Source organism: Canis aureus, chromosome 23 (genome assembly GCF_053574225.1).
Source record: "Canis aureus isolate CA01 chromosome 23, VMU_Caureus_v.1.0, whole genome shotgun sequence".
Taxonomy (NCBI): domain Eukaryota; kingdom Metazoa; phylum Chordata; class Mammalia; order Carnivora; family Canidae; genus Canis; species Canis aureus.
Window position 1 is genome coordinate 50,469,638 of NC_135633.1, and position 14,296 is coordinate 50,483,933.

Genomic DNA, 14,296 nt, shown 5'->3' on the forward strand with positions numbered 1-14,296 from the left:
CTACAATATAAAAATGTCTATTATTAGCAAAGCTCTTGGTATAAATCTCAATATTTGCAGTTCTTTATTTCAAATTATGATGAAATAGAGAGAGATTGGAGTGAAAAAAAAGAGAGAAAAGATGATTCTATTTTCTACCTGTAATTAGGAGTTTAAGTTGTGGAATTAGGCAGATCTGGATCCATGTTTCCCATTGTTTACTGCCAGTGAACATAGTTAAGATATATATATTGCTCAAGGCTTGATTTTCTCACTTTATAAAATGGAGACAGAATCACAACCTACTACTCTATTAGCTCACTCTATTAAATAATATAATGTATTCAAAGAGCTTAACATAGTGCCTGGCACATGGTAAATGCTTTATATTAACCATTTACCATCATCATCATCATCATCATCATCATGAATTTAAGGAGTTATTTCTTTGTTCAATGGAACGTCTTTTTGTTGATATAGTAAGAGTCACCCAGTCTCTTGGCCTGCATCTGGCTCCTCCAAGATGCCCTTCTGTTGAGAAGTCTCTGCTGCAGACTATGTACCAGCAAGTCTGGCCACTCAGTTCACCTGATGCTTGGGAGTCAAGAGAGCCTTTCAGAAGGTGGTGCACAGTACAGAGCATGCCTCTCCCCTAAATCTGTCTCCACCTCTGTTTAACTTTACCATGCTATTTTTGTTATCTACCCAGATATCAGTCTATAAAAGAATTGTGATATTGTCCCAACATGTGGCCATTTTCTTTGCTTCTTATAGCATAGAAAAGACAGAAGGAGCAGAAAAAAAATGCGATCAATGAAAGAACTTGCTTAAAAATTATGTTCCACATTCATATAGCTTTCTAGTTGTTTAACACATTGCATTTTGACCTGCCATTCTTTTTTGACTCTGAAATGGAAAATGACACACACATATTTCAGCCCACACAAAGCAAAATAATTTGTCTACATTTAAAAATTAAGGCTCAACCAGATAAATATGAGTATCAAGTAGATAATCAAATGAAAATCTTTCCTAGCCTTAGCATTCTCTGCACTAAATCATAGTTATGTAGTTTACTATACAGACTGAACTCTGTAGAATTTAAACAGACAATAGTTTTATTCTTCTACCACCATTGCTCTCCATTATGCTTCATCTGACCTTAGCTTCAACTAAATATATATATATATATAGCACTTTTAGGTATTAGGGCAGTCTCATTTTCAAGTATTAAAAATCTCAATTTAAAAAAAAAATCTCAATTTTAATTTAAATAAGAACTTTAATTTCACATCTAGCTCCATGCTTTCTCTTCCTCTATCTCAAGGGCTTGACCCAAGGGCTATGATTTGTCTTTTTTCTTCTTTTCACTTCCCTCACCTTCCAGCTGCTGCCCCAGGCACTTCCTAGGCCAGATAAGAAGAAGAAATCTACTTAGCTAGTACAATCTGTAATACTCACATGGAGTGTTGTGTGCAGTATGTGACAGCATTTGTCCACATGCTGCTTCTTTCTGTTACAGGATACTTTGGGTTCTTTGGAGATTATCCTATTCCCTACCAGGCAGGTTAATTGAGTGTGATCCCAACAAGCCTATTTAAACTTGTCTTCCACAGTGTCCATTTGACCCACGGTAATCACATTCTTTACCTACCAAATCCATGTTCTCAAAGATGTCCTCAAGATATATTTTGGTCTCCACTCTGGTAGTATAGCATGGGGCTGGGTCATATTGCGAAATTCTGAAGCTCAAGAGCATTCAGCCAGGATGTAAGCATAAGCATCTGTACCCTCTGCAGCAGTGTTTTTCTCCTCTTCTCTCGTAGCTTTAGAGGAAAATGACAGTATCATTTCTCTCTTATCAACAGCTAAGGTTGGAGGGAGATGCCAGAGTGCATTTATCTACTAAACTGACAGTCTTCTTCCAAAATTTTCCTTAGGCTAAAATCCTATACATGTGAGCTAGAAGGCGGCAATGGAAAAGGATCATAAAATTTGGTTTCTGTGATTCTTAAGCAATTCTGTGGTTTGGTTTAGCCAACCTCACTTTAGCAATTGAGGTTACATCTGACTTATCTCAAGTCCAGAAGTCTTATTTAATTTCCTATTATAGTTTTTTGCACTATACATTTTCTTCCTACTTCTGAAAGGATCTTGCTTTGTTCCATTTGTATCTTCACAGCTCTTGTCCATAATTACTTAGAATATTTCAGTGAGTTTAAAAATTATGGAAGGAACACAATAAAATACTATTATAAGATGGAGTTGAATTAGTTCTCTCTGGGATTATGCATATTGGCCTTATAAATGGCATTTAATGGGACTTTGAAGGCCAGACCAAATGGAATTCAGGCAGAATTACTTTTAGGGGGCAATTAGAAAATCCACTGTTGTCAGACACTGATGTGTGCAGAGAAAAGACAGATATCTATAGTGTTTTTAAAGGTCTCTCCAGTATATATTTCTGAGAAAATACTATATTAAAAAATTAAGCCTTCAGCTGAAATAATTTTAAAAATCCAAAAGAAAATACTATTAAGTGAAGCAGATAGTATTTTTGAATCATGAAATCACTTTGATCCAGGCAAGTCTTTTCTACAAAATAAATTCAAAAAAATAAGTCTCCATTTTCAGAGGCATTTTGCAAGCAGAGATGGTAATTTTAACAAAAGCCTTTGTAAAAGAAGTCTGACTTTTTTCTTTTAGTCTGGCTAATTTTTAGGCATGTCATGTTCTTATTAATAGTGAAGTGATGGAAGAGCAGTAGAAGACTTGAGCATGCAAGATAAAGGGTGATGAAAAGTTATCAACCCAGGAGTAAATGTGAGACACTCAAGTATGACTTTCATATCTTCCTATCTCCATTATACCATAAACCAGTGATAAATCATGAACCATATTCCAGGCTCTAATTCTAAGTACCTGCCCTTTATTATATCATTTAATTGTCACATAAACCCTCTAAAGCAAGAAGTGTTTATCCTCATTTTACAGATGACAAAACAGAATTAGAAAGTTTTAAAAATGTGCACAAGGTCTCCGGTTAAGAAGTAAAGCTAGAGATCTATAACCTTCCACCAAAGATAGTGATTTTAAATTACGTGCCTTCCCTGCTACCTTCTTCCTCTTGCTTTTTCCTTCTCCTCTTTTTATCACATGCATCAACAAATCTCATTTGAAGATTTTTTTTTTTTACCCATCTTCTGCTTATATTTCCTTGTGGATCCATAAAAATAAAGCTGGGAATATTAGTTGAGGTAAACACCATTTATTGCATATATTAACCTCCTGTGCAAAAGCTGTCAAAAGACTGTTACCATTTATAAGAAAATTCATAAATCAGAGAAATATTACATTTTCTAAAATAATCCTTTTGTAAATTAAAAAAAATGGTATATTGCCTAGATTTCCAAATTAAAACAAGCTGAGCCAAAACTGAAAGTATAATTCCATACTATCTGAACAATATTATCCAGATTTCCAAAAGAATAATCTCCTTCAAGATTACATATGCATAGACTCAATGCTGAACTTTTACTGTTTATCATGGAAGACTTCACCAGTTTCTTCGTTTGAAATCTAAGTAGATGATAACATTAGGTAATATTTATAAATTCTAGTTCCAAGCACCAATTTTGAAAATAACTTTAAAAAGTAGGTAACTGTTACCCCTGTGAAGCAACTGAAAGACAACAAAGTTAAGAAATATTTGCAGCTAACCAGCTAGAATGGTAAGATTGAGATCCAAGCCCAGCTCTTTCTCACTCCACAGAAACACACTCCAGTTTGTGCACATCACCTTATCTATCCTATTGATAGGAGTAAAAGCATTATTTGAACTCTTTAGGAAACACCATTGCTACTTTTTGTTTTGGAAATTCTTTAAACTTCTTTTTTTAATTACTTAATTTATTTATCCATGAGTGACACATACAGAGAGAGGCAGAGACCTAAGCAGAAGAAGTAGGCTCCATGCAAGGAGTCCAATGTGGGACCTCGGGATGGCTGGGATCCCGGGATCACACCCTGAGCTGAATGCAAATACTCAACCGCTGAGCCACCCAGGCGTCCCAGGAAACTCTTTAAACTTAACTAATATATGAAGTAAACTTAAATGATAATGAGTTAACTGAAATATTTATGTGCTACATACTTCAATTCAGGTAGGGAAAAAAATGTGTTCTTGTGTTTTTTTTTATTTTCTTCTTGACTCCCACCATTACTGTATAAACAACCTGTCTTTCTTCTTCCTACTCTTTAGCATCTTTTCAAACCAGTTGCTGGATTACCAATAAACTTTTAAATTACATGTCATCTCCCCCTTCTCTAATAAAGCTGTATCATTTAATAAACTGTGTAAATTATCTACTATAAAAGATATTAGAAGTTTTTCAGGGGAAAAAAAGAGATTGGTAAATAATTTCATCCTGTCTTCTTTTGTTTAATCCAAATTAGAGCATGTTGTTAGCATGATTGACTTTGTTCAAACTGTTACACTTAGAAGGAGTTCTTTGAAATTCATGCTTAAAGTCATGTATCTTAAACTAAGATACTGTATAGTTTGGTCACTCTGACTGTTTACAATATTTCCAATGTACAAGGTGGAAAAAGTCAATAGTCTACATTGCAATGTGCCAAATAAGGCACTAAAATAGCAAGACATTTGCAGCTTGAGAGAAGAGTACTAATGACATTATCTATTTATGGAACAGCACTGCTGAGAAAGAAACTCAGAAGAATCAGAGTTTAACCTGTTAACCATGCATGTAAACTTGATTCTGTAAGCTAATAAGCACATGACATTTATTAGTAGCCAACCAAAGGAAAAAATCATCTAACTGCTTAATTCTAAATCAGGTTTTCATTAATTATATTGAAATTATGTCTGGTTTTTCAACAAATGTTTTTCTCTGAACTCAATGAAATCATTTATTAGATGTTTGATTATATTACTTTTATGGTTCTAACAAGAATTATAGAACTTTCAAACCACAAGGGCTCTGAAAGATTAAGTCAAATTTCTACATACCATGAATATGTTGTTTTATAAATAAAAGGATATAATTAAAATCAGTGGACTCCAAAGGGTTGACTGCAGAGATAACTGTGTCCCACTAACTTGACAAAGAAATGAATGATCATAGGTTCCACTAATTATCTGCATGTAATTAGGAAATTTAAGCAAATTAGGAGTACTCAGTGCAAACATTGTGATCCTGATAACCAACCACAGTACCTGATGCCTAGCTATTAAAGCCTTAATATTTCTTTTTTGTTTGTTTTTCTAGTTTTATTGAGATATTATTGGCATATAACACTATATTAGCTTAAGGAGATACAACATAATGATTTGCTATATGTATATACTGTAAGGATTCCACGGTAAATTTATTTAACATTCATCACCTCATATAGTTGTAAGTTTTTCCTTATGATAAGAATTTTTAAGATCTATTCTTTTAGCAACTTTCAAATATATGATACAGTATTGTTAACTACAGTCACCATACCATATACCCAGAACTTATCTTAAATTGGAAGTTTTACCTTTTGACTACCTTCACCCATTTCCCCCACCCACCATCTGCCAACTCTGGCAACCATCAATCTATTTCATTTCTAGTGGCTCCATTTTCTTAGATCCCACATAAAAGTGAGATCATATAGTATGTGTCTTTCTCTGGCTTGTTTCACTTAGCAGAATGCTTTCACTTATGGCTAAATATAATATTCTAGCCTGTATATTTTCTTTATCCATTCATCCATAGCCATCTATGGATGGAACAGCACAAGTTGTTCTTATGGCTTTAAAGCCTTAAGTTTTCTATTTGTAGTCTCTATTATATCTAATGAGCATTTTTAAATTTAAGAATAGTTGATGTTTATTTTTTTAAGGTTTTATTTATTTATTCATGAGAGACACAGAGAGAGGCAGAGACATAAGCAGAGGGAGAAGCAGGTTCCCTGCAGGGACCCTGGGATCATGACCTGAGCCAAAGGCAGATGCTCAAACATTGAACCACCCAGATGCCCCAGTAGTTGCTGTTTATAGACATATACTATTAAAACACACTACCTTGGGACACCTGGGCCTCAGTTGGTTAAGCATCTGCCTTCAGCTTAGGTCATGATCCCAGGGTCCTGGGATAGAGCTCCATGTGGGGCTCCCTGCTTGGTGGGGAATCTGCTTCTCTCTCTTCCTCTGCTCCTCCTCCCCCACTTGTTTTCTCTGTCTCCCCTCTCTCCTATTCAAATAAATAAATAAAATATTTTTAAAAATCAAACAAAAAAGAATAAACTAATGCTTTTCTGTGTCATTTGTTGTACATTAAAATTGAAGGTAGGGTGGCAAAAAGAGGATCTTAGTCTTTGCATTAAGTTGATATGGGCTATCTTTTGAAAAATAATTTAGCAGCAATAGGAAACTTCAAAGACTGCTTTCAAATAGTACAACAAATTTTCTAATCTGGGTCATATGAATACTTCAATGATGAAATTATCCACAGAAAAACAAATAACATCATAGAAAGTATTATTTTGTTTTCTTGTTTCCTCAAAGTAGAAATTTTCACCAAATTGTTTACTAGTGTCTATTCTTCTTTTTCCTTAAAAAGCTAAAAATCTTGAAAAATCTAAATATATTTTCTAAAAAATAAGAAGCATTAATGGACTGTGGAACAATATTGCCAAAACTTCAAAAGCAAAGATCGGCTTCAAATATCACTTGTATTTTATTCTACTCATATCTTTTAAATGACAAGAGATATTCACTAGAGAGCACACAACCTACTCTCCAACTCTAAGTTAAAGGTTCTGAACATCCTCTTTTTGGATGATGTTTGATAGCTGAATAAAATAGAAAAGGATCTTCAGTGAGAGAAAGATCTTTTCTTCATCTTCAGTGAAGAAAAGATCTTCAATCTTTGTTGTCTTTCCACAACATCTATGATAATAGGGCAAGTATCCTCAAAGAAGAAGATTCAAAATCCTAATTTTAGGGACTAAACTTAGTGATTCCAATGTAATAGATGAAATGGGTGGCTCGGGTAGATATTGTGCATATTATTTAACTGTTAGTTGTCAGTGATTAATATGAAGTGCATGTGTGTGTGTTCCTTTTTCTTTTTTTTTTTTTTTTTTTTTACAAACAAGTGGTACTATGAGAAGCCATAGTCACATCATATCAACAAATTAACTTTCTTGACCATGTATTGATGATCACAACATTCAAAACTCCAGATAAGCCACGGAGGGGCTATTTGGAATCTTAGATCTCTGTTATTTTATGCATATAGTTAAACCAGCTCCACTCCCGTGTCTCTTACTTATGCCATGGATCAGAAAATAAATTTAGAACTAGAACTATATAACTATATATGGTGTCATAACAAACTGATATGTTGTTATATTTAGCAATAACTAAGGCTACTGATAAAAATACTGAAGTTAAAAAATGATTCGCTTGCTCTTTACAAATTATGATATGTTCACAGTTATTGTTCTAATACCATCATTTTTTCTCAGTTGAATTTCTTGTGATTTCTTAAATGAGAGACAAAAGGGTATCCAATTCCATCTAATTCTGAGAAAATTCATGAGAGTGAACTCCACATATGAGTAATCTTTAGTATATGTAACTGTAAAAGAAAGTTTGGTAACTGCTGCTGTGTATATCCTTCTACATGTGCATAAGTAAGACAAGAGCTCATGTTCATGGAGAAAAGTGCCCAAAGACACTGAAATTTGGACCCTGATAAATAAAGGTCTTTATTTCAGTGGGGTCAGTTATATATTCACAGACTTTTCTTTCCCACCTCCCTGGTGGAAAGAAATTTTTTTTTTCCTTTCTGGTGAAATATAAATTCCACTTCAGTTTTTCTGGTACATAAATGCTGCATGACTATCTACCAGTAATTAACAGCTTTTCATCCAAGTGGGTAATATATGGGAATGAATTTATTGTTTATGAGTATATTGATATCATTTAGAAACTATATGCAAGGATATAAAGGCAACACTGAAATGTAAAATTGCTAATGCAGCCTCATAGCCTGGAAAATGATTTCTTTTAATAGTTTTCTTCATTTAACAGTTCTTCATTTGAAATTGTTTCCTTTCAACTGCAGATTTTGTGGTTTGGTGCAGTGAAGGAGAAATTTATTCCTTTGAGACATTTATTCTTTTTATAGTTATTCATTTGAAAAAGTTTCACTGGGTGTTTATATGTATTTTGTAGTTGGCAAAGATATCTGTGATAGTTTTTTTTTTTTTTAATGTTTATTTAACTAACTTCTCACTCTATGGAACTGTTGCCAACTTTCTTTAAATGGAGATTCCTGGGAGTTTTTGGTAAACAGTAATAAGTCAACCTGTGGACTTTCTAGGAGCTCTGCAAGCCCTGAGACCACAGAAGAGTCACATCATTAAAAAGGAGAAAATGTGTAGAATCAAATTTAACATTTAACTCTCCCACATAGATTTGAAAGCAGAGTATCTGTTACAAACATTTTGTTTTAATTAATTTTGAATATGGACACTCTAATTTCAAATAAATTCTGATTTTTTTGTTTGGGGATTTTACAGAACCCAAGTGGGGTCATAATGTGTTCTTACAGGGACTCTTAAATTAAATATCTACTTGTTGTCCTCATTCTGGCCCATTTTTAATCCACAGTTCCAAAGACAGCACCTACCAATGTAAGTGGAAGAAGTGGAAGAAGGCATGAGTTAGTCATAGCCTGGGAGGTAAGAAAGTCTGTACTCAGATGTCAGAACTTATGAATTCCTTAGGAAATAAGGCTGCATATACAGGATCTACAGTTGGTACGGAGAGGCAGTAATTTCTGTTTAAACGAGATTAAGAAACACTTGATCATATATTACTCAGATGAGTATTGCCAACATGAACCTGTCTCATTTCATACCCAGCCCCAGCTGACTTTTCTCCAATCTAAAGTACGTCCTCTTGTCACATAGGCTATCTCAGAATAAAGTTTGAATAATTAAAACACGACAAATACCCACTATTTGCTTCAACGTGGATAGAACTGGAGGGTATTATGCTGAGTGAAGTAAGTCAATCAGAGAAGGACAAACATTATATGGTCTCATTCACTTGGGAAATATAAAAAAATAGTTAAAGGGAATAAAGGGAAAAGGAGAGAAAATGAGTGGGAAATATCAGTGAGGGTGACAGAGCATGAGAGACCCCCTAACTCTGGGAAACAAACAAGAGGTAGTGGAAAGGGAGGTGGGTGGGGGGATGGGGTGACTGGGTGACAGGCACTGAGGTGGCATTTGATGGGATGAGCACTGGGTGTTATGCTATATATTGGCAAATCGAACTCCAATAAAAACATATACAAAAAAATTAAAAATAAAACACATCCTCTCACAAACTACTTCCCATGTTTGTTTGGCTTAGTTCGATAATTAATTATTTCACAATTAAATAGTAGCTTTACTAAAACCATTGGGGAGAAAGGAAATGACCACCACTGAATTTGTGGCACAGTGCCTGTGTTATCTCACTCAACTCATAAACCAACCCTATTTGTAAGGAATAATTTTTCCTCATTTTAAAAATTATGAAACTAAGGCACAGTTTAAGTACTCTTTCTAATTAGCAGTAGAATTGGGACTTTGTGTTCTCTTGTCTCTCTCACAATGTGCCCTCTGAAGTTTCCTCTATAAAGCAGGCAGGAGAGAGGTGTGTGAGAGGTACATTTATTTCCCATGAAGCCACTTTCTTTTTATCGATGTTAGATTACCTTATTATCATATGTAACTATGTAACTCACAGAACTATGCCCTGAATATGAAAATGTAAAGGAGATGGAATGTCTACTGGAGCAAGTGAACAAATCCTTGAGAGTCTCTAAAACAATGATCAAATGTACAGAAAAATATTTTCCAGTAAGAAATCTTCCATGAGCATATTCTCTGTTCTGTTATTCTGTCCATTCTGTCCATCCTCCTCTTTCCAATAAAAATTTATTTCTTAATTTTGACTTCTGCAGAGGGATTAACTTCCCAATACCTCAACTTCACTGAGGTCAAACTCTCTAAATAGAACTTCCTTCTCTATCAGCTTCACATCTTAGCCCCAGTTGCTAAAACAAGAATATCATAGACTTATAAATGGCAGAAATTTATTTCTCATGGATCTGGAGCCTGAAAATTTAAGATCAAGTCCCCAGCAGATTCCAGTCTGGTGAGAACCTGCTCTCCAGTCAACTGATGGCCATTTTCTCACTGTACCCTCACATGGCAGAGAGACCAGAGGGGCACTACTCCCAATCATAAGCATGCTGTACTCATAATCTAAAAACTTACAAAAGTCCTCCCTTATTAATACCATCACATTGGAGGTTAGGATTTCAACATATGAATTTTGAGGAGATATAAACATTCAGTATATAGGATTTTGATATAATAGGCTTTGTCTCCCTTCTGCTACTCAGTAAGTTTTTCCTCAAATCAAAACTCAAAAGAAAAAAACATGTTTCAACAAGTATTTAATGGGTATCTATGTGTTAAGCATTATGCTAGGCAGTGCCTGGTGACTGCTCCTTTGACTAATCAATCACAATTACTCCTTTGTATGGTGTACAGTTTATGTCTGTTTAACAAATTTAAATGTAAGCATACAGTATAACATTTACTTGAACAAATATTTTTTAATTTTTTTCACATTAGTAAAGTGCAAAAGCAAATGAGAAATGGAACACTATTAAAAAAATTTTACATTAATATTTCCTGTTTTTTTCTGCACAAAAGGCTCTGCAGAGCATTTCCAGCAACCAGATTTTTCTGACCACCAGACCATATGACAGTTTTTCCCAATCTGCTGCAGTCTAATGTGGAATGTTCATTTCATATACATGACTACTGGTTTAAATTTGTTTCACTTCAAGAGTTTTCAGCACCTTTGATAATCTTCTTAAATACTAACTGATATTACTTTAGTTTTTATCTTTTGCCTTTAACCCTTTTTAAATCTCCAAAGACTACTAAGTGACTGTGCTATAGTGGCTTCCAGTGTAGCATTACAAATTTGAAAGTCTCATGTTCTCTGGTTATCCATGATTTAAAATAAATAAATAAATAAAGTTTGGAAGAAGTGGCTTTTTTAATCAGTTATTTTGCTGATAATTAATTGCATTTTTTCTTCTTTAGCCAGTATCTGAGGAGTTTCAGAATGGGGAGGGCTTTGGCTATATTGTGGCTTTCAGGCCTAATGGAACACGTGGCTGGAAGGAAAAAATGGTGACATCCTCTGAAGCTTCAAAATTCATTTACCGAGATGAAAGTGTTCCTCCTCTTACTCCCTTTGAAGTGAAGGTTGGCGTTTATAACAATAAAGGAGATGGACCTTTCAGTCAGATTGTGGTTATCTGCTCAGCTGAAGGAGGTCAGTTTCTCTTTAACCCTATTATTTACATTCTACATTTTATGATGGATGTTATGTGGATTTTACATAGATGAGACATTACTGTACATATATTAGAAAATACAGATACACCAAAAGAAAATAAAACCCATATTGTCATTATACTTTTTAGATATATTTTTCCAAATAATTCTTTATTTTAAAAAATTGAGCATTCCATATGTGTTGCTTTATGTTCTTTATGTTCTTCACTCTTTAACAATATACGGCAAATATATTTTCATGATAATAACAATATTAATAACATCTATAGTGTATTATTTCGTCTGAATGGACATTTAACCAATCATTCTTGTTTTTTAAATTTAGATAATAGTATATTTGAACCCACTAAATTTAAATGAAATAAATGTAAATAAATACTCCCATTTATGTGACCAATAAATATTTATTACTAAACTCCTACACAAAACACCATACTAATAAAGTAGCAGACAGGGCCTTCTGTTGGAAATTTTTCACATGTGACATCATGAAATCCTCATGAAAATCTTGTCTAATAGTCATTTGTTTCTATTATAAAGAAAGAAATTGAAGCTGAAACGTTAACAAACTTGCTAAAGGTTACACACCTTATAACTGAGAATTAAACCCATTTGTCTAATTATCAAATCTTTGATTTTTTTCTAACATGCATTTTCACATGCATAACCGTTTAAATCTAAAGATAAAACTATACTATATGTTGTCAAACTGAATTTAAATTAAAAAAAAAGAAGGGCAGCCCGGGTGGCTCCGTGGTTTACCTCCCCCTTCAGCCCACAGCATGATCCTGGAAAACCGGAATCAAGCCCTGTGTGGGGCTTCCTGCATGGAGCCTGTTTCTCCCTCTGTCTGTGTCTCTGCCTCTCTCTCTCTCTCTGTGTCTCTCGTGAATAAATAAATAAGATCTTTAAAAAAAATTTTTTTTAAGACTACAAAATTTTTGTTTGGCTTAAAGAGTATATAGTTAATTGATACATGTGCAAGGTGTGTGGAAGTCTTGGTAGGCAAATATCTCTCCTTTCAGCATTATCTAGAGTCATTCAGGGTAATTCCTCTTTAAAAAAAAAAAAGATTTTATTTATTTATTCATGAGAGAGAGAGAGAGAGAGAGAGAGAGATTGGCAGAGACATAGGCAGAGGGAAAAGCAGGCTCCCTATGGGGAGCCTGATGTGGAACTCCATCTCAGGACTCCTGGGATCAGGCCTTGAGCCAAAGGCAGACGCTCAACTGCTGAGCCACCCAGGTCCCCTCAGGGTAAATTCTGTTGTAGAAATCTTGAAAAGTCTCCAAAGCTCAAGAGCATTAGGAGAAGAACCATTCGGAACTTCTCTGACAGTATTCTAGGGCCACAGTCTACTTCAGAGTCACAAGAGTCAAGGTCATTTTCCAAGCAATTTATCAAGTATAAATATTATAAATGATGAGCACTTTTACTAAAATATCACATTCAAAATTTCCTATGTATTTACTATAATTTACTATAACAATGCACTTCTCCCTTATTACACTTGACTTTAAGAGGATAGAAAAAGGATGGAAACTATGAGAACTGTACATAACCACTTATAGAAGTATGCTCTGGATGCTCAGCAGTCTGCTTTTCCCTCTCCCTCTGCCCTTCCTCCTGCCTGTGCTCCTTCCCTCCCCCTCCTCTCTTTCAAATAAATAATTTTTAAAAATTTGAAAAACAAAAAAGAAAAAATCAGACTATCTAGATTTAATTTGCCTGGTATCATTCAAATGTCATTCTACCAAAATAAAGTGTTGCTATGAATTATGTTACAGAAACAATTTCAGTGCCTTTAAAAGAAGATAGGCATATTTCCTATCTAGTTTGAAGGAGTAATCTCCAAAGGCAAGCTATTTCAAGTTTAAGGAAACACAGTGTAAACAACTCATGGTGGTTGCCATAATTTAATTTCAAAGCAAAGGTTGTTGACAAGGAATGTACAAATCTTAATTTCTTAAGGTCATCACTGGTATTACTATACACAGCATGTTCACTATACAAACCTTTCCAATTTATCTCAGGTGACCTTTGGGGTTATGTGCTTGCTAATTAGGTCAAAGAAATGTTAAAGCAACAAGAAGATGCATTTCCTGACTAAAACATGTACTTCAAAATAGATTTTTGCAGTAACAAGTAATATAAAATATATATAATATAGTAAAATAACAAAATATTATTATGTATGACATTCCTTATGAGAGAGTATATGATGTTCGTGGTTAAAAACATGAGCTTTGGAGACAAAAGATGTGGGTTCAAATTCCAGCTCTGTCACTTACTATAGTTACTTACAACTTTCTTAATGATGTGAAGTTGACTGTGCTACTTTACTTCTCTGAGCCACAACTTCCTGAAAAGTAGATTGGGCCTTGAGATTCCTACCTCATATTTGGTTGGAAGAGTTAAATTAAATATATAAGTAATACAGTAACTCATCTGTATTTGGAAACACATCCAGAGCCTGAGATGCTAAGTGCATAAGCATCTCATTGGAACGCTTATGATCCCTTGTTATTATTTGATTCTTCACTTTCCTGGTCATTATTATACTAGGATAAACTTTCTGTTTCTGTTTCAGAATTTGGCTCCATAAAAAAACAAAAACAAAAACAAAACACAACCTCAGAGCAACTTGTATTGAAAAACTGCACCTTACATAAATCAGACACTATCTTTGTGCTTCAATATTCTAATGATCTTATTTATTTCCTTCCCACACCACTCTCCCCACCCTGTAGCTCACAGTACCAAAAAGATAATTCTCTTGAACTATATAAATAAGTCTCACAAGTGGGTACAAAGAAAGTATCAAAGGTCAGTTTATCTTGATAATGCTTTTTAGATCAAAAGAGTGCTGCCATTGGTAGAA

At 34.2% G+C, this 14,296-nt stretch overlaps 1 protein-coding gene across 4 annotated transcripts in view; it reads left to right on the forward strand.

The window, feature by feature from the left end:
* Positions 1 to 14,296, forward strand: part of CNTN5 (contactin 5) — a 1,290,695-nt gene that overhangs the window by 1,223,977 nt on the left and 52,422 nt on the right. For all 4 annotated transcript variants that reach the window (XM_077867587.1, XM_077867588.1, XM_077867590.1 and 1 more), the window contains 2 exons: positions 8,654 to 8,724; positions 11,158 to 11,392. In XM_077867587.1, coding sequence (XP_077723713.1) covers positions 8,654 to 8,724; positions 11,158 to 11,392 — 306 coding nt within the window. The remainder of the gene's footprint in view (positions 1 to 8,653; positions 8,725 to 11,157; positions 11,393 to 14,296) is intronic.